The 22,224-nt window shown below is 43.5% G+C and overlaps 1 protein-coding gene across 1 annotated transcript in view; it reads left to right on the forward strand.

Moving 5' to 3' along the window:
- The window catches only part of CIT (citron rho-interacting serine/threonine kinase), a 161,770-nt gene that overhangs the window by 101,141 nt on the left and 38,405 nt on the right, over positions 1–22,224 (forward strand). The window contains 5 exon segments of the mRNA XM_032431628.1: positions 2,593–2,790; positions 10,411–10,464; positions 18,110–18,307; positions 18,808–19,001; positions 21,477–21,612. Of these exon segments, the coding sequence (XP_032287519.1) occupies positions 2,593–2,790; positions 10,411–10,464; positions 18,110–18,307; positions 18,808–19,001; positions 21,477–21,612 (780 nt within the window).

Genomic DNA, 22,224 nt, shown 5'->3' on the forward strand with positions numbered 1-22,224 from the left:
CTTTCTTTCTTTCTTTCTTTCTTTCTTTCTTTCTTTCTTTCTTTCTTAAATCGGTACAGCTTGCCCCCCAAGGAAGGTGGCAGAAAGAATGCTGGCAAGAGGCTCAGGGCTGTCATACTCCCTGGGAGTTCTGGAGCTTAGCTTTAAATATAACAAGGCGGCTCCACTTTCGGTTTCCTGCCTGCAGCTATCGATTGGGGGCCGAGGCCTCTCAGCCTCCGGTTCGATCCACCTTCAAAGCTTCCCGCACCCTGCGCGTGCAGCGTGAGCTCTCCCCTAGCCTAGCGTGTGGAGTTGCGACGGTGCGGGGCCCTGGGGTCCTCCTGTCATTGCACAGCATCCTGCTCACCCAGCCCCGCACGGCTCAGTCACCCGCCTCCCCTGGTTCTGCCAAGTGGCCTCAGGGGAGCTTTTCGGCTGGCTGGCGGCGTCGCAGCCTGCTCTGACCCGGGCATTTTAATAAGACAAACAGCAAGTCGTAGACTCTGGAGCCGGACTTCCTGGGTTCGAAGCCAGCCCTGCCACTGTGGAGCTGGGTGACATTCGCTCAGTCGCGTGCGCTCCCGGTGCCACGGCTGCTGTGTACAAAGAAGGTGACAGTAGCGCCTCCCCCTCTGGGCTCTTATGAAGGTGGGAGGAGCTGAAAGAGCGCCCGGCGCCTTGTGAGCGAGTATGCCCGTGCCGCTGTTGTGTCGCCGCCATTGTCGCTCGCGGGAGAACGCAGCCGTGGCTGCAGCTGCCACTGACTGGCTGAGGGCTCCCAGGTCTAGATTGCCAGCCCAGACCTTTCTCGGGAGCCTCTGACCCATTCCCAGTGGACATTAGACACCTCACCTGCATGGCTCCCTTGCTGCTCAAGTTCACCACGTCAGCATGGAATTTCTTTCTTTCTTTTTTTTTTTTAAAGATTTTATTTATTTATTTGACAGAGAGAGACACAGCGACAGAGGGAACACAAGCAGGGGGAGTGGGAGAGGGAGAAGTTGGCTTCCCACTGAGCAGAGAGCCCAATGCTGGACTGGATCCCAGGACCCCGGGATCATGACCTGAGCGGAAGGCAGCCGCTTAACGACTGAGCCACCCAGGCGCCCCAGCATGGAATTTCTTATCTTTCTCCGTAGACTGCCTCTTCCTCTTGTGTTCCTGGCGTAGCAGAGGTCTCTCCTTGTGCAGTTCTCCTGGCCAGAAGCTCAGGCATCACCTTCTGTCCTTTGTCTCTTGCCCCACCTCAAATTAACCACCAAAACCTGTTGGTTCTCTAGGCTTAATCTTTTATAAGTCTTTGTTCTCTTCACCCTTATAGCTTTTGGGACTTGGGTGTCACCTTCTCTGACCCTCCTAAGCTGGAGGTCCCCACAGCCTTGCGTGTTTAGGTCATCACGTTGTGTACCTGTTAGACAGTGAGCTTCCTGAGGACGGCAAGTACCTCTTATTTGCTTGACATCCCCAGTGACTGGCACAGAGTCTGGTCGCTAGGACAACCTTGTCAGTGTTGGTTAGGTCAATAGATAGGCCATGGGTCTCCCTCATCTCCATGCCTTTGGATGTCTTGGTTCCTCTGCTTGGAATTTTCTTTCCTATTTGCTGGTTTGGCTCCTATGAATTCTTCAATAAACATATGCAGAGTTGTTACCTCCTTTACCCTCCACTGTGTTCCCACTACATCCCCACATATTCTGACCATTACACTTGACCACATACATGGTTGGTTTTCACTTTTCCTCCAATTCAAGTGCAGAAACTGTCTTTCATCTTCATATTCCTTTTTATATGGAAGTTGCTGAGTACATTTTTCTTGAATGGATGAAACATTGAGTAGATAGAAGAATAGATGGGCAGACGGAAGGAAGAATGATTCCTTCATAATGTGACATTAATGTGGGTTACCTAATTAGAACAAACCAGAGGAGTATGGATGTATGTATGTATTTAAAGATTTATTTGAGAGAGAGAGAGGGAGTGCAAGGGGAGGGCCAGAAGAAGAGAATCTTCAAGCAGACTCCCCATTGAGCCTGACCTGGGGCTGGATCCCATGACCCATGAGATCATGACCTGAGCCTAAACTAAGAGTCGGATGCTTAACAGACTGAGCCACCCGGGCACCCCAGAGCAGGAACATTTAAAATAAAAAGAATTCAGTTCTGTGGTTCCGGTTCCATTTTTATCCCAATTGTAAAGAGGTCCTTGTTACTAATGTGATGTTATTTATAGCCATTTACTTTTAAATGCTTTTCTAATAAAAGTAATTGTCATAGTTTGCACTCGAGATTCTTGTGTGGTTTTTCGTTTGAAGCCTCCCCAGGCCTTTGAATGTTTGTAAGTAAGGGTTGGTTTGTACAGACATTCTCTTACACGGTCTTGCTCCTGGTCATTTCTGAGACTCCTGAAGTCAGACCCGTGTTATAGCGGCTCCGTTTTCTCCTTCGCAGTTGAGCGCTGGGAATTTGACTCCATGACCACATTTAAGATGCAGGTTGAGCGTCAGGTTGCGTCTCGGCTAGTCAGGCTCAGCTCGTTAGACTAGTGAGTTGCATTCTCTCTAGTTGGGGTCAACTGAGCATTTATGTGTGTGTGTCTCTCTGCCCGTCTCAGGTCAGCCTAGAGCACGAGGAGCAGAAACTGGAGCTAAAGCGCCAGCTCACAGAGCTGCAGCTCTCGCTGCAGGAGCGCGAGTCCCAGCTGACCGCCCTGCAGGCTGCCCGGGCAGCCCTGGAGAGCCAGCTGCGCCAGGCCAAGACCGAACTGGAAGAGACCACGGCAGAGGCGGAAGAGGAGATCCAGGCGCTCACGGTAGGTCTACAGACAGGTACCTTCAGGCTGCTCCAGGCCTCAGCCGGGAGGAGTGTGGTGCCGAGATTTGCTCACTCGGAGAAATCCCAACAGAGAAAAAACGATCCCTAGAGATATTTAGTGGCCATAAAACTGGCTTATGTGAGAATTCTCCTTCCTGAGAATTAGTGTCAACATCTGACCTTTCCTTAGTATCTTGAAAAAGTCCCTCCTTTCTTTATGTATCTTCCCTCTTTTAAAAATAATCATCATTAAATTTAAAATTTTAGTTTGAGCTGAAGGCCATTTACTTGAATCTTCTACTTAGTTTTCAGTGATCATTAAAAAAATAATAGTCTTATATTTTATAGTAGTCTTCCTACCACCTTTCTATTTTTGTATTGGTCAACCTTCATTTGCAGTTTTTTTTTTTTAAGCTGTAAATTCTCCTTCAAGTCTTATGTATGCATCTAGTATGTTCTGGATAGAAAAGATTGTTCTGAATGAGAGATTCTTTTCTCTCAGAGGGACCTGGCTTCTCTGCTCTTTCAGAGACAACAGTTTACCCAACTGAAGAGTGTTCTCAGGAAGTAGAACTTGGGGGGGTAGGCGAGGGTGTCACTGGATTAAGACCTTGGTTCTTTCTGGAAGTCTAAAAATATGACTTTTTCAGTTTCCCATAGTTGATCCTTCTCACGGGGACTGACCCAGGCTAACAAAACTGACAAGAATCTTACATATAAAATGACAACTCATCTACTTACAGTGGAAAATATAACCACCAAGTTGACTGGGATACTCTGGGTGGCTCATCTTCCCATTTTTTTCTCCTTCAGAGAAGTCTCCTTAAAAACCTCATTTCTTTTGGAAGGCTGCTTGATGGACCTGGACTTGGCCCAGAAAGCCGAATGAGTTTAATGGCTAGTATCAGCCAAGCAAATCCATTGCTAATAGTAACATAGTGTACTTGCCAAGTGGACAGGCACAGTCATGCATGCTGGTCAGGGTACCCTCTTCCGTGGGCCGGGCACAATGCAGCTGATTGGGTTTTGTGTTTTCTAAAATAAGGTACTTAGGTGGGTACCTTACTCACTCTGATTCATCTTGGATGCGGTCCTCATTTCCATCAGTGAACATCTCTAAGCATGTAGAGTGGGGTTACTTCTACAGATGGCATGCACATTCGTTGCTTATGATTTAATCCTGTTCAAAAGTAATGTGTGTGTGTGTATATATATATATATATATATATTTTTTTTAAAAGATTTTATTTATTTATTTGACAAAGAGAGACACAGCGAGAGAGGGAACACAAGCAGGGGGAGTGGGAGAGGGAGAAGCAGGCTTTGTGCTGAGCAGAGAGCCCAATACAGGGCTCGATACCAGTACTCTGGGATCATGACCTGAGCCGAAGGCAGCTGCTTAACCGACTGAGCCACCTAGGAGCCTATGTGTGTGTGTGTATATATATATATATATATATTTTTTTTAAATAATCTTCTTAGAAGCTACCTTCTATTGTTGGTTTTGGGAAGCCCATTATCTGAACCAGATTGGGAACATGATGTGACAGTGCCAGGGTCCTTATGGACTAGTCTAGGACATGGAGGCTTCCAGGATTCTGGGGATACAGAGTAGCTCCTATTAGGAAGGTGCAAGTGCATCTCAGATTTTCCAGGACTTATGCCAAGGTCAGATATTGATTGCAACCTTAATTTCTCAGTGAGAACACTCACTGTGTGCTATGCCATGTGCCCCTAATACTTGGTTTGGAAAAGAAACAGTCACGATATCTCTTTATTTATCCTCTGCCTTGTATCTTTCCAAACTGCTCTGAATCCATTTTGAAACAAAACAGTATAACAAGATAAAATAAGAAAGAAAAGGCCAAGAGAAAATAAGTCTATAGAAGAAAAATATGGAGGTAGGAATGAAATGAATATAAAAGAATGCGTGCCAAGAAGGCTTATGTGCTTTCTGGAATTGGGTGGATGGGGAGAGAGACAGCCAGATAGCATTTCTTAGCTGCTAAAGGAGGCATCTAAAATCCAGCCACTATTATATTGAATGCATTGTATATTAGTATCTTCCCCACCCTGTCCAAACCACCCACGCTCTGAAAGGAGAAGGAGACATCAGTAATCTAATCCATACTTAATGAGTCCTTGCTCTGTGCCTAGTGCTGTGTCTTTAGCCTTTTCTCCCCAGGGGATTGGCCTGTAATTCCTCAAATCCTTTTACTTTGGAGCCGAGAAGGACACATTTATCTCACTGCTCTGTTGGAGTTGGGAGGGAGGGTGGTGGCCATGCATCTTATCCTGCCCATTCAGGAGGAGGAGGATATAAAATAGAGCATGTGTCACGCTGTTTATCTGTGGGGGAATTAGTCTTTAAATCCTGTCTTGCTGCTGGTTGGAATGTGCTGTGTCTTAATGGCTGCTGGAAGCCTTCACAGCGGCAAGTCACGACTTAATTTAGTCAGATGAGATCACTGCCTCAGAGCATCTTCTTATGAAAAAATAAAGAAACAAACCTCCCTAAGTCTAGAAACTAGGGCTCTACCACTCTTGCAGATGAAGATGCCTTGGAAAATAGGCCTTTTTCAAAGTGATGGCAGGAAAAAAAAAAAAACACCTCAGAGCTGTTTGTAGCCTGTCATGCAAGAATCCAAATCCCGTATCAACTTGCCTCGGTCCAGTTTTGAGGCCGTGGGTTTTCCTCTCCCCTCCCTTCGATTATGTCCCATAAACCTGGTTATGGACCGCATGCGGCTGTTGCCTGAATGGCTTTGTTGAATTTGTGCTGAAGACTGTATTTTCCGAGAGGAAGAGGAAGTGGCCACAGGTGCGGTACCCTGACTCTGTCTCATTGTTCAGGCCCCAGGGCAGGCCCCACGTAAGCGTCCACCAAATTAAATCAGCTGGATCTAAAATGATCTCCGAGGAGGTTTGCAAGCTTCATAGCAGGCTGATTTATCAATAAAAGGTAATGAATAGTCAAATGGGCTATTACTGCTTAATTTTAAGAGGCCACCGTCTCCTAGCCCGAGGAGGGAGCAGTTACTCTGGCCTCTGCCCCTGGAGCAGATTAGATGGGACACAGCTCAGTCAATGGTCTCCATTGAGGAAGTGTGGCCGGGTCCGCCGGGAAGCCACTGGTTGGTCTCCTTGATGTTTTCTTGCTACCCACTCTCGTCCGTTGTGTTTGTATGGAGATTCACTGGCCATCAAAAGCTGAGAATGAATCAAGGTGGAGGCCAACAGGAGAGTCGTATTGAAACAAAAAGCCAGGCTTTTAAGGTGCTTCCATGCTTCTTGGCAGAAGAAAGGATTTTCCACCCGGACTTGATATTTAAGACTCCATCCCTTTATCTAAGGAAGATATTTGAGTCTGCACACTGTAGAGCAGACAGATGCGTGATATGATACATCACTCTGAATGGGGGCCACAGGGTGGAGGCCTGGCATAGGCTTTGTGTACACCAGCATGACCCCACGACACTCTTCGTGTCCGGGTCCCTGTTGTCATGCTCTTTTACTGATTTGGTTAAATGACTAATGTTGAATAATCAAGAGTCTAAAGCTAGAGACACTAACGAAAGGCGCCCTCCCAGCATGGTGTGGCCATGGGTTCCCAATGTCATCCACTTTGATTTGTTAAAATCATGAGTCAATGCATCCTCTCATTTGTTTTACATAAATATCAATCTGTGTATTTAATTAAGCAAGCCATTGGCATGATAAGCAAGATCTAAAATTAGGGCACCTGAGGTGACAGTCTTGCTTGGTGCCTGCATTCACAGGGAAAGGGATGGATGTGTGGAAGCCTGAGTGTTCTAGAACCCTGTCCATGGATCCCAGAAGATGGTCAGACGTCTAAACATTAGTTTCATTTCTCGAGTTCTGCAGATACTTCTCTCTCATCAAGACTGCATAATCCTCTTTTCTTTTTTCCTCTTGTAACTCTCTTTAACATTAATGAAGATATAAGTATTCCCCAAAAAGAGTGCCTTTCCAGTCTTCAGGCTGCAGCCTGTGCATTCTCCCTGATTGCCACCCAACCCTTAGGTCAGCGGTTCTCAAAGTGGGACTGGTGGATCCCTAAGGGGGTTCCCCAAATTCAGATTATTTTCATAATAACGCTAAGATGTCATTTGGCATTTTTCATTGTGTTAGCATTTGCACTGGTGGTGCAAAAGCAGTGTTATTTTAAAAGAAATAAACAGTAAATATTTTGGGAAAAAATCTCCATTTTAATTTCTAAAGTGGTAAATATAGATAAATGTAACCCACATAAACAAAAGCTCTTCAGGGTCCTTTGAAGGGTGTAAATATTTCTTCTCTGTAGCACCTGATACCTAGTGAACACACAAAAATTTCATTGAGAGGATCTAAACACTGTCTTACGCATTTTACTATCTTTATATACACTATTGTGTGACCTTTTTTTTTTGTGCACTTGTTTTACAAGTTATTTCAAAGAAACATAAAACATGTTTCTTGACATTTTCTTGCTCAGATCAGTTCAGTAATTGTTAAATGCTTATAGAATCTCCAGCAGTCGTAACAGGATCCGTTCTACATTTTGTGTTTATAACTCACAGTCAATAATAAATCAAAAGCCGTAATGATGGTACTCCATTACATTTTAACTTCAAAGAGGATTGCCATTTGATTTCAGTGGTAGTGCGATGTTCCTACTTTGGATAAATGGCATTCATGCCCCATTAAATCAGTAAATCTCTCGGATTATTGCTGGGCATACAGCAGATTGATTTTGGGGGAAAAGTAAGTCTGGTAAGTTAGTCCATAAAAATATGGGCTAATGATGTGGGGAGTTGATTCTCAATGATAACTTTTTATTTATGAATCTGTGAGTCTATTTTGCAACTTTTTTTTTTTAAGCCATTTTCCCAGTGCTTGTCATGCTTTTGTGTGGATTTATATTTCTGGTTGTCACCTTCCTTCTGCCTGAAGGATTTCCTTTTCCATTTCTTACAGTGCAGGTGGCAAATTCCTTCAACTTTTGTATACCTGAAAAAGTCTTTTATTTCACCTTCCTTTCTGAAGGATATTTTTGCTGGGTATAGAATGTCAAAGGTTTTGGGTTTTTTATTGTTGTTTTTCCGTTCAGTGCTTTAAAGATGTTGTTCTACTGTCCTCTAACTTGCTTCGCCCCCTCACCTCCCCTTTTCCCACCCACCCCCTAGTGAGGAATCTTTTTGTTTTTCTATATGTAACTTGTCTTTTTTCTCTGACTGGCTTTAAGCTTTTTCTCTTTATTACTGGTTTTAAGCAGTTTGATAAAGATGTGATTTAGCTTAAATTTCTTTGTGTTTCTTGTGCTTGGGGTTCCTTGAACTTTTTGCATCTGTGGGTTTATGGTTTTCATCAACTTTGAAAAATCTGTGGCCATTATTTCTCCAAATGTTTTTTCTGTCTGACCCCTACCCTCCTCCAGGGACTCCAGTTACATGCATATTAGGCAGTTCAAAGTTGTCTCACAGTGCATTGGTACTTTGTTTATTTTTTAAAGTCTTTCTTTGTGTGTTTCATTTTGGGTAGTTTCTAGTGCTTTGTCTTCAAGCTCACTAATCTTTTTTTCTGCAGCGTCTATCTGCTGTTATAAATTTAGAATATTTATGGCAAAATAGATGTATTAGAGAATACATCACAGCTCTAAAATTTTTGACTTAGTTGTCTTATAGATCTGACAGAGACTTTTTTTTTTTTTTTTTTTAAGAGCAGGGCCACATTTGCCTCTGCCTCAAATTAGATTCTTCTTTGGACTTTCATAGCTAAGCTCTGGTACCACAATCTACGCTGTCTCTCAAGTCAAAGGTCTGTGAGGGCATCCTTTTCCTTTCTTTCCCCAATGTCTGTCAGCAAGTCTTATTACCTGTGCTTCCAAGAGATCTCACTGCTGTCCACTTCTCTGTGTCTTTTGCCACCGTCCTACTCCAAGCCATTGTCATCTCCTCCTTGAATGACAGCAACAACCTCCTCAGTAGTTTCTCTGCTCATTTCTACCTTTGTCCTGTTTTGATCTGTTCTTGCTACAGCATCCACAAAATGACAATTGGATCATTTCATGCTTCCAATTAATGGTATTTTGAATGAAACCCAAACTGCATTCTGGGCCTTTAAGATCCTTGGTCCCTGCCTGCCTCTCTACCATCATCTTGGGTGACTTTTTCCTTCTCTTGCTGTGCTTTAGCCAAAAATTGTTTGACCACTACCCACCAAAAATACATTTACTTTACAATCTAATACAAGGGAGCATATATATATACTCCACTTCATTGATTCTAGGGTATCTAAAATTAGGGTGCATTTTATAGTCATAGATGGTATAGGACTCTCTAGTCATGTGGACATACAGACATGTGGACATGTCATAGTTTAGTCAACAGCACCTTGTTTTCCTTAATGCCACATAAAATTACAATGTCTGACGATTGACAGCATCCTAAATTTGGTGAATTATGGTATTTGGAACAGAAGTGTCCTGTGACAGTGCTTCCCTATCCAAGGTACATCCCAGTGTTCTCTGTTCTATTCTGTTTATTCCATTTCATCGAATAAACCAAAACAAAACAAAAAAGAAGGAAAAACCGCACTTTTCACGCTTGCTCATGGGTCATAGCTTGAAGTTTGAAAAGCTCTGCTGTAGCCATTCAGGCCTTTTTTGTTCATCAAATGCACCAAACCCTTTCTTGCTTCAAGACTTTCGCCCTCTGCCTTTTCCTGTTCTTTGCATGGCTGGCTCCTCATCATAGTACGGGTGTCAGTTTAAGTGTCACCTCTTCAGAGAAGCCCTCCTTGATTACCCCATCTAAGTAAGTTCCTTTCTGTCCCCCTTGTCCTTTTTTCCTGCACCTTGTTTGTTTCTTTCATAGCATTTGTCACTGTTTGTAATCATGGACTCGTTAACTTTCTACCCTCCCTCAGTGAATGACGGTAGCGCTGCGTATGCTGTGTGGCACCTCAGTGTACGGCTTATCAGGTGCACTCAGAAAGTCCTTGAGTGTCCGCTGAACGAATGCTGCTGTTTTGGAGCAGCTCTGCCTTAGAGAAGGCCTTCTGCTTACTTGAAGGTCAATGTCCGGTTTCTGAATCTCAGCAGCTTTTGATTAACAACAAAAAAAATCCCTTGTTTGTCCTGGCCGTTGTCCTGTGTGTGTGTGTGTGTGTGTGTGTGTGTGTGTGTGTGTGTGTGTGTCTGCGTGCATGTGTATGTCTCTCAGGGTGTAGGCTAGGGAGGGGTCAACTGGAAGGAAGAGGGACAGGTTAAGAACGAGGAGTAAACAAAGGAACGAGAGTAAAAACTTCCTCCTTGAATTTTCTTCTTTTTTTCCAAAGCCCCTGGGCGTTAACGTGAATGTTAAGATATTTGTACAGGGTATGCATGTGTGGTCTAAGTAGTCAAGTGTTATTAACACAGCACTGTGTATTCCTGTAACTTTAATTTCTGATGTTGGACATGACTTGATTAATTAGTTTTTTGAAAACCAGATGTTTGGGCGGCTGCAACAGCATTCTTGGCTTTCTAGTTTAATCGCTCTTTTCTTTATTTGATCCATAGCATGTAGAATTGTATCCTACATTACGAAAAATTTATAATCGACTTCTTACCTTTTAGGCCCATAGAGATGAAATCCAGCGCAAATTTGATGCCCTTCGTAACAGCTGTACTGTGAGTATTAAATCTAAAGATGATTAAAATAACATGAGACTAGACACCAAGAGGGAAGAGGGGGCATCTCTTATAATATCAACTGACCGGTTTTTTGTTACAAACTTTCCACTTGAAGCACTTAATGGGGTCAAACTCATTTGGAGTTCCTGAGCCCCAGATAATGCCAGTTCTCGGTTTCCTGCCAGTTTAAAAAATTCTAAACCATTCTTTATGTTTGGGGAAGGATAGTTGGAGTGGTGGAAACAGTTCTCACTGCATAGGCTGCAGTAGCTGCAGCAAAAGTCCCAAGGCAGCTCCCACTCCCGCCCCAGTGTAGAAGGTTCCGAGGCTAGTCCCAGGTAGATGCTGTGCGGACGCTGGACGCAGTTGCCACCCAAGGCTTCTCTAGCCTGCTGCTGCCGCAGAGAGGAAAGTCTGGCAAGGTCTGTGGACCTAGAAATTTTAACTTCCTACCAGGCAAAATAAAACTCTATGGCTCTTTGGGAGACGTCATTTATATGGGGGGAAGTAAATTCTGTGGGTGGAGAAGTGTGCACAGATTATGTAATGGCGTAGGGTCAGCAGAAGCTCGCTCTGTTTCCCATCGGAACAAAGGACTGAAATAGGCCCCTTTCAGAAGATAGGATGTTACCTTATTCATGGTTCCACCTCCTTTCTTTGGTACTTTCATGGCTTTATTACCTTCTTAGTCCTCAGTGAACTTGTCTCCATTTGTGTTACTCGCATCTGTGAATTTCCAGACACAACCCCACCGTTGTCCCCACGTACATATTTTATTGTCTTGTAATGAACTCTTTCTTTCCTCTTTACCTATTATAAATGGGATGTTAAGTCTTAAGAGTGTATGCTTTTCCCCCTTAATTTAGTTATAAAATCCACACCGTAAAATGCATTAACTGCACTAATCTTATGGGTACAGTTGAATGAAATTTATACACCATATAGACAACTGTGTAGCCACCACATAGATCAAGATCCAGAACATTTTCAGTCTCCAGCGGGCTGCCTCACGTCCCCTTCTTATCAGCATCCTTTGCCCAAAGGATGACCACAGTTCTGACCTCTGATACCAGAGATCAGTTTGGCCTGTTCTTGAACTTCAGACAAATGGAATCACAGAGGATGTGCTCTCTTGGGCTTAGTTTTTTGTTTTTTGTTTTTTTTTTTTACTTAAATTATCTGTGAGGTTCGTCAGTGTGGTTGAACCTGTCAAGAATTTGTTCCTTTTCATTAATTATGGTGTAGCGTTGCCATTGGATGCGTAGACGTGGAGTTTATTTATCTACTCCCCTGCTGATGGAATTTGAATTGCTACCGTTAGGAACACAGCTGTCAGGAAGCACTGTTGCGTGAGTCCTTTGGTGGACGTAAGCACCTGTTTCTGACTAGCATATACCAAAGAGTGGAGTAGCTAGTAGGTCATGAGATATGCCTCTGTTTGACTCTAGCAGGTACCCGGCAGATGGATTTTTGATCTGTATTTCCTGATGCCGATGGCTGCATCAGGGGTAGGCCTGCCTTACAAGTGTCTCCCCATCTCCTCCATTCTGCCTCTCTTCCTTGAGTTGCTGATGCGTTCTTTTCCTGTACTCTCGTGCCCCTACTTTTTTAGTTTCTTACTGTCTCGGTTTCTTTTTTTACGCACGAGTTATTTGCTTGTATTACATACATGCTTGTAAATGATTACTGAATAAAACATAGATCATTTTATGTCCGTGATTTTTTTTTTATATTACTATTTTTTCCTAAAATAAACTTGGATATGTTTTAAATGTGTACATCGTTAATCCTTCATCTGGAGTTTTCTCTTTTTTTAGTCTTTTGGCATAACAGTTTTTTTTTTTTTTAATTGAAGTATAGTTGACACACAATATTACATTAGTTTTTGGTCTATAGCACAGTGATTCAACAACTCTATATATTATGCTAGGCTCACCACAAGTGTAGTTACCATCTGTCACCATACGATGCTATGATAATCCCATTGACTATATTCCCTATGCTGTACTTTTCATCCCTGTGACTTATTCGTCCCAGAACTGGAAGTCTGTATTTCCCACTCCCTCTCATCTATTTTACCCATCCCTCCCCCTCCCCCTCCCCTCTGGCAACCATCAGTTCTCTGTATTTGTGGGTCTGCTTCTGCTTTTTGTTTGTTCGTTTGTTCATTTGTTTTGTTTTTTAGATTCCACATGTAAGTGAAATCATATGGTACTTGTCTGTCTCTGTCTGATGTATTTCACTTAGCCTAATACCCTCTAGGTCCATCCATGTTGTCACAGATGGCACAGTCTCATCCCTTTTACATGGCTGAGTAATATTCCACTGAATAAGTGTGTGTGTGTGTATGCCACATATTCATAGGAGCTTTTTTTTTTTAAAGATTTTATTTATTTGAGAGAGAGAGAATGAGAGACAGAGAGCATGAGAGGGAGGAGGGTCAGAGGGAGAAGCAGACTCCCTGCCGAGCAGGGAGCCCGATGCGGGACTCGATCCCGGGACTCCAGGATCATGACCTGAGCCGAAGGCAGTTGCTTAACCAACTGAGCCACCCAGGCGCCCAGAGCTTTTTTTTTTTTAAAGATTTTATTTATTTATTTGACAGAGGGAGCGAGAGCACAAGCAGGGGGAGCAACAGGCAGAGGGAGAGGGAGAAGCAGACTCCCCACCGAGCAAGGAGCCTGATGTGGGGCTCGATCCCAGAACCTTGGGATCATGACCTGAGCCAAAGGCAGATTTTTTTTTTTTTTTAATTTTATTATGTTATGTTAGTCACCATACAATACATCATTAGTTTTTGATGTAGTGATCCACGATCCATTGTTTTCGTATAACACCCAGTGCTCCATGCAGTACGTGCCCTCCTTAATACCCATCACCGGGCTAACCAATTCCCCCTCCCCCCTCCCCTCTAAAACCCTGTTTGTTTCTCAGGTCCATAGTCTTTCATGGTTCATCTCTCCCTCCAATTCCCCCCACCCATCCAAGGCAGATGTTTAACGACTGAACCACCCAGACGCCCCCATAAGAGCTTTTTTAAAAAACATTTTTATAGCTTTATTGAGGTATACTTGGAGTACAGTAACTTCAAGAGTTTTTTTTTTTAAAGATTTTTTTTTTTTTTAAGATTTTATTTATTTATTTGACAGCAAGAGACACAGTGAGAGAGGGAACGCAAGCAGGGGGAGTGGGAGAGGGAGAAGCAGGCTTCCTGCTGAGCAGGGAGCCCAATGCGGGGCTCGATCCCAGGACCCTGGATCATGACCCGAGCGGAAGGCAGACGCTTAATGACAGCCACCCAGGCGCCCCTTCAGGAGTTTTGAAATGTGTACACAGCTGTGAAACCGGCAAGACAATCAAAATAACGAATGTATCCGTTTACTCTCAAATGTTTCCATGTGAGAAATGAAATGTTCCCCCTGCTTCAGATTTTAAAAATTAGAGGTTTGTTTTTAAATAGAATATGCCAGTATGTAGAATGAATTTGGTTACTTTCTTATGTAACTTTTATATTCTCTTGATCCCTCACATTTGCTTTTTTTTCGGGAGCAGTGACTTCTATTCCTTGCTTTACTTACTTCTGACATTCTGTGGAGAAGCCTTGGGACCTCTCCCAGTGGGAGGGGGAACCCGAAAGAGTGACCCCCACCCACACTTCGGCAAGAGCAGCTGGGTTGCTCGTGGTCCGACCATGCACTCTGGAGTCAGATGGGTTCTGATTTGAAATTGGCCTCTTTTAACTGTGTGATGCTAAACTCCCAAGCCTCCATTTGCTTACCTGTAAAATGGCACCGACATTGTATATTCCCCATTTCAATATATCGTCAATTATAAGATGCATAATTCATTTAATAACTGCTCTTTGAGGGGCTTGGTGAGGGCAGAGAGACAGCGGCTTAGTTCCAGTATACGTTCAAAACTTAGGAAACACTAAGTCACAGAATCAAATTTGGTCCTAATGCCTGTGTCGTGGGGGTCCTGCAAGAATTAGATGATGCATCCAAGGGATTACACAGGGCCTGGTCCATAGAAAGTGCTAAATAGTATTGGTTACTATTAATATTTTATTATACTGGGTTTACGACATATTCTTTTGTTTAGAAAATGGTCTGCCCCTTTAAAAAGTTTGAAAACCACTGCTTTAGGACAACGTTTGGCAGCAATAGTAGATCTCTGTTACACTTTTTCAACTTCAAAGGCTGCTTTAAAGACACTTCTGAAGGGCATGATGGATGTTTCTGTCTAACTGGCGCTATCTGAGATTGTCTCTGCAAGGAGACGTCATCTTTGTTACTGGTGGGAACTCTTGCAATAACTCAACTGATAGGAGCTCCCAGTTAGCAGCTTTTAAAAAACTCATGAGCTGTAAGATTTTCCAGCTCAGACCATTTCTATATTTTGATGAGATTTAAAAAAAGGGTTTGATCCAATCTGGCACCTAAAACCCTACCTAAGTCTGTTTCGGAGGGGAGTTGGTGGGCAAACATATGACACAGTTTTAATTATGAATCAATCTGTCAGCTATAAGATTAAAAATAAATAATATGCAAATAGCTGCCTTCAAGAAGGAACCAGACATTCCAGTAGGACTTTAGCCCTGTGTCTTTTTAGCCCAATGCTCATCATCTGACTGGTTTCTAAACCCCCACCGTGCCATTGAACATATACCTGGTTACCTTCTCCCTACTGGTCTTCCCATCAGGTGTGAGAGCTAAACAGTTCTTGCTCAGATCTGTCAGGTTTACTTGAAAAGCAACAGATAACCCCAAATAGAGGTCTCTCTCTCTCTCTCTCTCAGACACTGAGAGTAGATCATTTTTTATATCCTTATTTCCTCTTAGAAATGCATCATGATCTCTTATCTGCAAAAACAGCATAGAAGAAAGCCCTGTTGTCTCCTGTGTTAGGAAGCTGTCTCCCTCCTCTTCTCACTGCTAAGATGGAGTCAGCCTTTCAGTTTCTCTTTTTTACCCTGTATCCTTGGGGTTGAAAAGTTAACAGACTCATAATAGAATAAACAGATCATTTGCCCTTGGTGTGGAGAGAATATACCCATGGACACATGGTATATCTAAGAATCCTCCTTGCACATTACCTGGTTCAAAATCACAGATTGCCTATCACAATACTTTAAAAAAAATTTTTTTTAAACCATGGAGACCATTAATTTTCTGCCTGTGTCCCAAGTCATTTCAATATCTATAAACCCAATAATGTATGTGTGGGTATGTGGGGGGGTGTCTAAAACTAACACTTAATACCACAACTCCAACACCTCAAAATAGAATCACAAGCTAAACATGTTATGACTTGGGCAGAAAGAATATATAAGAAGTCTGAATGAGTTAAAATGCTTTAATGAGTGCTTGGGGGCTTCACACAAACACACAAGCCTCCTCCTGACAAACATGCAAAATAGGGTAAAATATAGAACCAACATTCACAAACTGTAAGTAGAAATCAGAGATGTGAGACCCCTTGAAAACTGAATGACAATAGGGAAGTAGAAGAATGCCTCCCACTCTGGTGGGCCCGTCTCAACTGAAGTGAGAGTCATAATCTTGGCACTTCATTGAGCTTTTCAAGTATTTTGTCTTTAGCACTTTATAATCTATTTTGAAAGGAGAAGAGTTAGCAGAAATGGGCTAATAATAAATTGCAGTTTTTTCCCCATAAATCAGAGAAAGGGAGTGAGAACCCAAAGGCTTAGGTATGTCTTTGAGTGGTGAGTAAATTATTTTGGCAACGTGTATATTCTTATGTGAGCAGATTTTCTGTAGCCTCTTTGCCCTGCAAGAGGTACCATGATAGTCTTTAAAATGAAGCATTATCTTGGTCATTAATTTTTATCCCTTGTATTTCACAGGCTACATTAAGGTAGAATAGTATGCAAGAAAATTCAAAACATAAGAAAAAAAATGAAACGGAGGAGGTAGTAAATATAGTATCTACCTCCTTATCGCAGATGAAGACCCCAACCCTGCAAAGTTCAAGATGGCTTTATTTGGGGCTCCAGACTCTATTTGAGAACGTAGTTTCTAGGCCAGCTTGCCTCTGTTTTTTGTGTTTTTGTTTTTGGTGTGTGTGGGGGAAGGACATTAGAAAAGAAGCGTAGTAGTTAAATGGAGACATTTATAGTCCAGGATGAAAACTATCTTAAGGAATGGCTTCACTACATATAAGATGGAGACCCGTTGAACTACTGGGCATTGTTTACTTATTGTTTCTGGTTTTAGGAGATTTAACCATGCACCCAAAGGGTGATCCAGGATCCCTTTAAGGTATAACTGCCGACTAGAAATGACAAACTTGCAGTCTTTTCCCATTTTCCCTGATAAAGGAGTCCTAGCTAAGGACCCAACCAGATAACCTTTATTCCCCATCTTGTAGCCAACAGTGCACCTCAACCAATACATTAGGAATTAGCAGGGCTTTAAGGTACATTAAGGACATTAAGGACATTAAGGTACATTAAGGACATTAAGGTACAAATTACTAGACCACTTACTACATTAAAAGCTTATCATCTCAGTTAACAAAAGCTCTGTTTTCTGAGCCACATTGAACAAATGTGCTTAATTGATGTTCTTTAATTCTATGTGCCTGGGAAGATTTTTTTTAAATTGATAATCAAAGGGGGTTAAAATAGGGAATTAGTCATGGAAACAGTGGCAACATTTCATAAACTAAGTCTACTCTAGGTTTGGAAATTGGAAACAATTAATAAACTGTAGGCTTCAAGACATTTCCTTTTAATTTACTTCTTTTTGTGACATAAAATTTAATTTACTGCCTGTGTGCTTCATTCGAACTATTATTAGAAAATTGCCCTTAAACTTCGAAAGTATTATATACAAAAGCCCTCTGCAAGCGCTGATACTGAACCTCAGAAAAGAGAATAGGGAAGCTAAATGCACTGAAATCGAAGTCATTCTGCCATTGAGCAGGGAAATAATTTAGCAAAACCAGATTAAATCTCTCTCAATAAAATGACAATTTCATATACATGCCTTCCCATTTTTGATAGCTAACTGTATAATAAAAACCATTAAAGTGGTGCCATAGTACAATATTTTCAGGATTATTCTGAGCTTCCTTTAAATTTTTTCCTTTTGTTGCATGAAATTAAATTTATCGCTGAGCTATTAAAATAACTTTTAGTGTCCTTCGCAGTCAGTCCTCCTTGATAAGAATTTTATTTTCCTTTCTAAGACTATCTCCGGTTCTAATGTCCTCTGGATGGTGCCGTCTGTTTAATTAGCTGATTGTGATGCCAGTCTCTTAGACGCCTTTCCTTGGCTTGCATTTTCCACATTATATTACCGTCCATTAACTTGATCTCATTTAAAGTTGCCCCTTCCATACGGCAATCACTTTTGATTGATCTACTTTTGCCATGTCTTCCAGATAAATCATGCGTGAGAAAGAATCAGAGACTTTTTTTCCCACCACAGCACGTGTGCATTAGTGCTAAGTGGGCGGGCACGGGAGTTTGGCTTTGGCTGCCGGGGTTGGATAAGCAAATGTGAGTGGCATGTGGATTGCTAGTGTCACATAGGTTCTAAAATCAGTGGCTCTAGAAGCAGTTCCTCATTTCAGACGGACTTGCTGGATGCAGAACCGGGTTCCTTTCCTCTTTTAGGTAATCACAGACCTGGAGGAGCAGCTAAACCAGCTGACCGAGGACAACGCTGAGCTCAACAACCAAAATTTCTACTTGTCCAAACAACTTGACGAGGCTTCCGGCGCCAACGATGAGATAGTACAACTACGAAGTGAAGTAGACCATCTCCGCCGTGAGATTACGGAGAGGGAGATGCAGCTCACAAGCCAGAAGCAAGTAAGGACAGTACGCTGTGTCAGAGATCCCTGGCACACTTTGATCCTGTTAGATTTCAGAGCAGGCGCCCGGTATACCTCTCCCAAGGGACCCAAGACTGAGCCCTGTCCGTTAAATGGGCTCTTTTTCATCATCATGTCTATGTTTTGAGGGCTTGGGGGTTTGGAAAAAGTAGCTTTTAAAAGTGTGTTGTTCTCTTAATTCTCACTTAAAAAAAGGTAAAAATAAAATAGAATATTCTGGGAGGCTAGTGTGAGCCCCTTGACTTTTAAGCGTAGTCTCTTCCCCCTGGCTTGCATTGGGTTCTGTCTTTAAGGTGGTGGCAGAAATGGCCCTTTATCCATTCTTGTCTGGTCCCCTGGGTCTGTAGAAGAAAACAGATACACTGTGTTTCAGATTGTAGTTAGAAACTTGTGCTTTTCTGACACTGATCCAACAAAAGTAACATCCAGGAAATCCTCATTTGATACAAGGCACAACTCAGTGGTACTGATTTGCAGACGATGGAGGCTCTGAAGACCACTTGCACGATGCTGGAAGAACAGGTCATGGACCTGGAGGCCCTGAATGATGAGCTGCTGGAAAAAGAGCGGCAGTGGGAGGCGTGGAGGAGCGTCCTTGGCGATGAGAAGTCCCAGTTTGAGTGTCGGGTCCGAGAGTTACAGAGGATGCTGGACACCGAGAAGCAGAGCAGGTGGGGCTTCCTGTTTGTAGAAAGCCAGTGAGACAGGTGTCTTCACTGGGATCACCTGAGCCTTAGGAACAGGGTGACCAACAGTCCCAGCTTGCCCAGGACTGAGAGAAGTTTCTAGCATACAAGACTTTCAGTGCTAAAGCTGGGAAACTCTTGGGCAAACCAGGATGGGTCGGTCATCCTACTTGTAAATATGGTCAGTGTCACTTGGATTCTGTCTGTTGGAAGCTGGTGTCCTTTTACCCCATGTGGAGGGTCAGCAGGGCAAATAGCTCAGTGCTTTCTTGGCAGAAACTCTTACCTTGCGTTTGTTATCATTGTGACCATGTAGCAAGACCATCACCATTTTAATCCTGGTCCTGTGTAAAGCTAGTCACCCGTCTACACTAGGGTTTCTCAACCTCGGCACTATGGACTGTTTGGGCTAGGTAATCCCTTGTTGTGGGGGCTGTCCTATCCATCGTAGAAGGGAAGCGTCATCCCTGCTTTTACCCACTAGATGCCAGTAGCAACCCCTTCCTCACGTTGTGACACCAAAAATGTCTCCAGACATTGTCCAATGTCCCCTGAGGGGCAGCATCACCCTTGGTGGAGAACAGCTTCTCTACAAGAATAGTTTAGTTTTTTTCTTTCGTGGTAGGAAATAAGTTCAAGCAGAATCTTTCCTCTGCTTTCCCACTTTGATTTCCAAAGTCAGAATCCCCTTCCTGCTGGGGCCATCATAGTGCAGGTCATAGACTTCCTACCCCTAGGGGGTGCCATTCACACTGCAGACATGGTTGATGGGAAGATTGGTTATGACGGTTTTACAGCTCTTGGCAGGAAAGTGTTTGGTTCTAACAAAATGGGTATATTATGACAGTTTACCAGCAGATAGAAATAAATGACCTTGAAGAACGGGTCCCATTTTCCAGTGTGCCTGCTAGAGTTAGCTCATGACTTCATGTGTGCGCAAGTGAATTGTAGCCGTCCTTCATAACCTCACTCATATCACCTTCCTCTGAAACTGACCTTCCTGGGATACCCTGAACTCCTTAAGTGAGATAAACTATGCCTAGAAATGCCTCTCACAGAGCATTTAGTTGGGCACCATCAGACTCATTTTGGTATTTCCTGCATTTACTTGACCACAGTAGACTCAGCCAAATGTGGTGGATGTTTAGTGGGAGCTGAGTCAGTTAAACTAGAAAAGATTGGAGGCAAAAGATAAGACTCCTTAAATTTGAAGAGACACTGGTAGAAATATTCATTTTTTTGGATATCCTCCCACTCAGGGTATTTGCTGACCTGACGGGCTGCTGATTAAGACCTCCTGTTCCTCTTTCCCCTGAGTCCTCACCGTATATTCTGGTTGCTTTCACGCAGACCCCCTTCCTTCTGCCCTCAAGTGCAGCTCCTATCTGAGGTGTTTCTAGAATCCCTCAGAGACCAATTTGAGGGTCGGAAGCTGGCTTCAGCACCAAGAAATACACAACTCCACACGGAAGGTATAATTATGGGCTGTGCTTAGGAAGACATTTCACGTATACTTTCAGGGACAGTTGTGAAAGATCTTGGCTTTTCCTTTCTTCCCCCCACCCCCCCTCTATTTCGGTGTTACGTGGGATCCCGAGATGAGTAAAATATAATTCTTAATTCCTGTGCTCAAGAGGCAAGTCTCATAGAGAAGATGAATTATGCTTTCGGGTATTTACCACCTCAGATAGAGAGTGGGGTGTGCCAAGAGAGGAGTATGTTTACACTTTGGATACAGAGCAAGGAGAGCTGCTTTGCAAGAGGAGAAATTGAGCAAGGTTTTACGGAGGACATGGCCTTTTGAGTTCATCCCTGAAGGCCGAGTAGGATTTGGGTTTGCAGGGTAGGGGAGGTGGGGGAGGAGAGCGCTGGCCAGAAGAGGACACTGTATAAGCCCAGGTGTGGAAGTAGCAAAACACAAGACCTAAATGGGGAAGGGCAGCAATTTTTCTAGCTTGCTTCTAGTTTTTTCTATTCTCCAACCTTGTTTATAGATACATTCATCGGATTCAAGTTTGTTTCCTAACAAGCACCCCAAACACGTAATTTAATTGCATAGACTTGAAGGAGAGGAAATGTTTGCTCGATTAGGGTTTCCTGTGGTCCCGCAGGGGGACCTCATTCCATTTCCACTCCCAGGGGAGGCTGTGGCAGTCTTGCTGTATCCTATTCAGTCCAGTTGCTTTTGGAAAATTGCCTTTTCCCCTTCGGCCTTTCCAAGTGAGTACTCACAGGAACTTTACCTATTAAGAGTATTTTTACCCAAGGTCTAAAGTGGGTCAACTCTTCGCTCTGTAAGCAGTCAGAAAGCAAGACATCATTTGGAACTGGGAATCAGGGTTGGGCCTCTGTCCAGCTGCAGCCTGTCTGGTTGCTTATTGGGATTAGAGATGAGCCCACTTCCTTTTTCGGGATTGGTGATGGTGGAGCTTCTGAAATGGGCCTGTGCTTTCCCGGCAGGGCGCGGGCCGACCAGCGGATCACCGAGTCACGCCAGGTGGTGGAGCTGGCGGTGAAGGAGCACAAGGCTGAGATCCTTGCTCTGCAGCAGGCCCTCAAAGAGCAGAAGCTGAAAGCTGAGAGCCTCTCTGACAAGGTCAGCGCCCATCCCTCTGCCTTTTAGGAGGACATCTTCATCTCCCCCTTTTAGAAGGCATGCTCGACCCACATTCAGGTGCAATCCATGGTCAGCATATTTCACGAACACACGTTTACTCCGTTCCATCAAGTTGCAGGGTTAGGTTCCACACGGGACACCCTGGGTTGGCGAGAGCGTGGGAGGCATGGTGGGGACTGGTGTGTCCCAATCTGTCGGTGACTTCTTAACATCTGCCTGTCTGGGCGCCTGAGGTCTGGATTCTGATCTGGCCACACAGCTCTCTCGTTTTCTGGCACCTGATTTCTAGATTTAATCTCTGGGTTGGTTGCTGGATTTAATGTCGAGCATTCTTGGGAAGTGCTCAGTGGCAAGGACTAATGCTCCTTCCATTGCTGCAATGGGTAGGCAGCTCAGCCTCTCTCTGTTCCAAGGCCAGGGGCACGAGAGGGTCTGATGGCCACGTGAGTCCTTGGTATTTTACATTGGAAATATGCATGTCCTGTCCATGTAGCACGCCACGTTATGTCCCCGTGTTCTGGAGGTTTATCTAAGTCTTGAAAGAGACTTCAAATAGATGCCCCAGTGTTCCAGATAACAAGAATGAAGATC

Source organism: Phoca vitulina, unplaced genomic scaffold (assembly GCF_004348235.1).
Source record: "Phoca vitulina isolate PV1807 unplaced genomic scaffold, GSC_HSeal_1.0 scaffold46, whole genome shotgun sequence".
Taxonomy (NCBI): domain Eukaryota; kingdom Metazoa; phylum Chordata; class Mammalia; order Carnivora; family Phocidae; genus Phoca; species Phoca vitulina.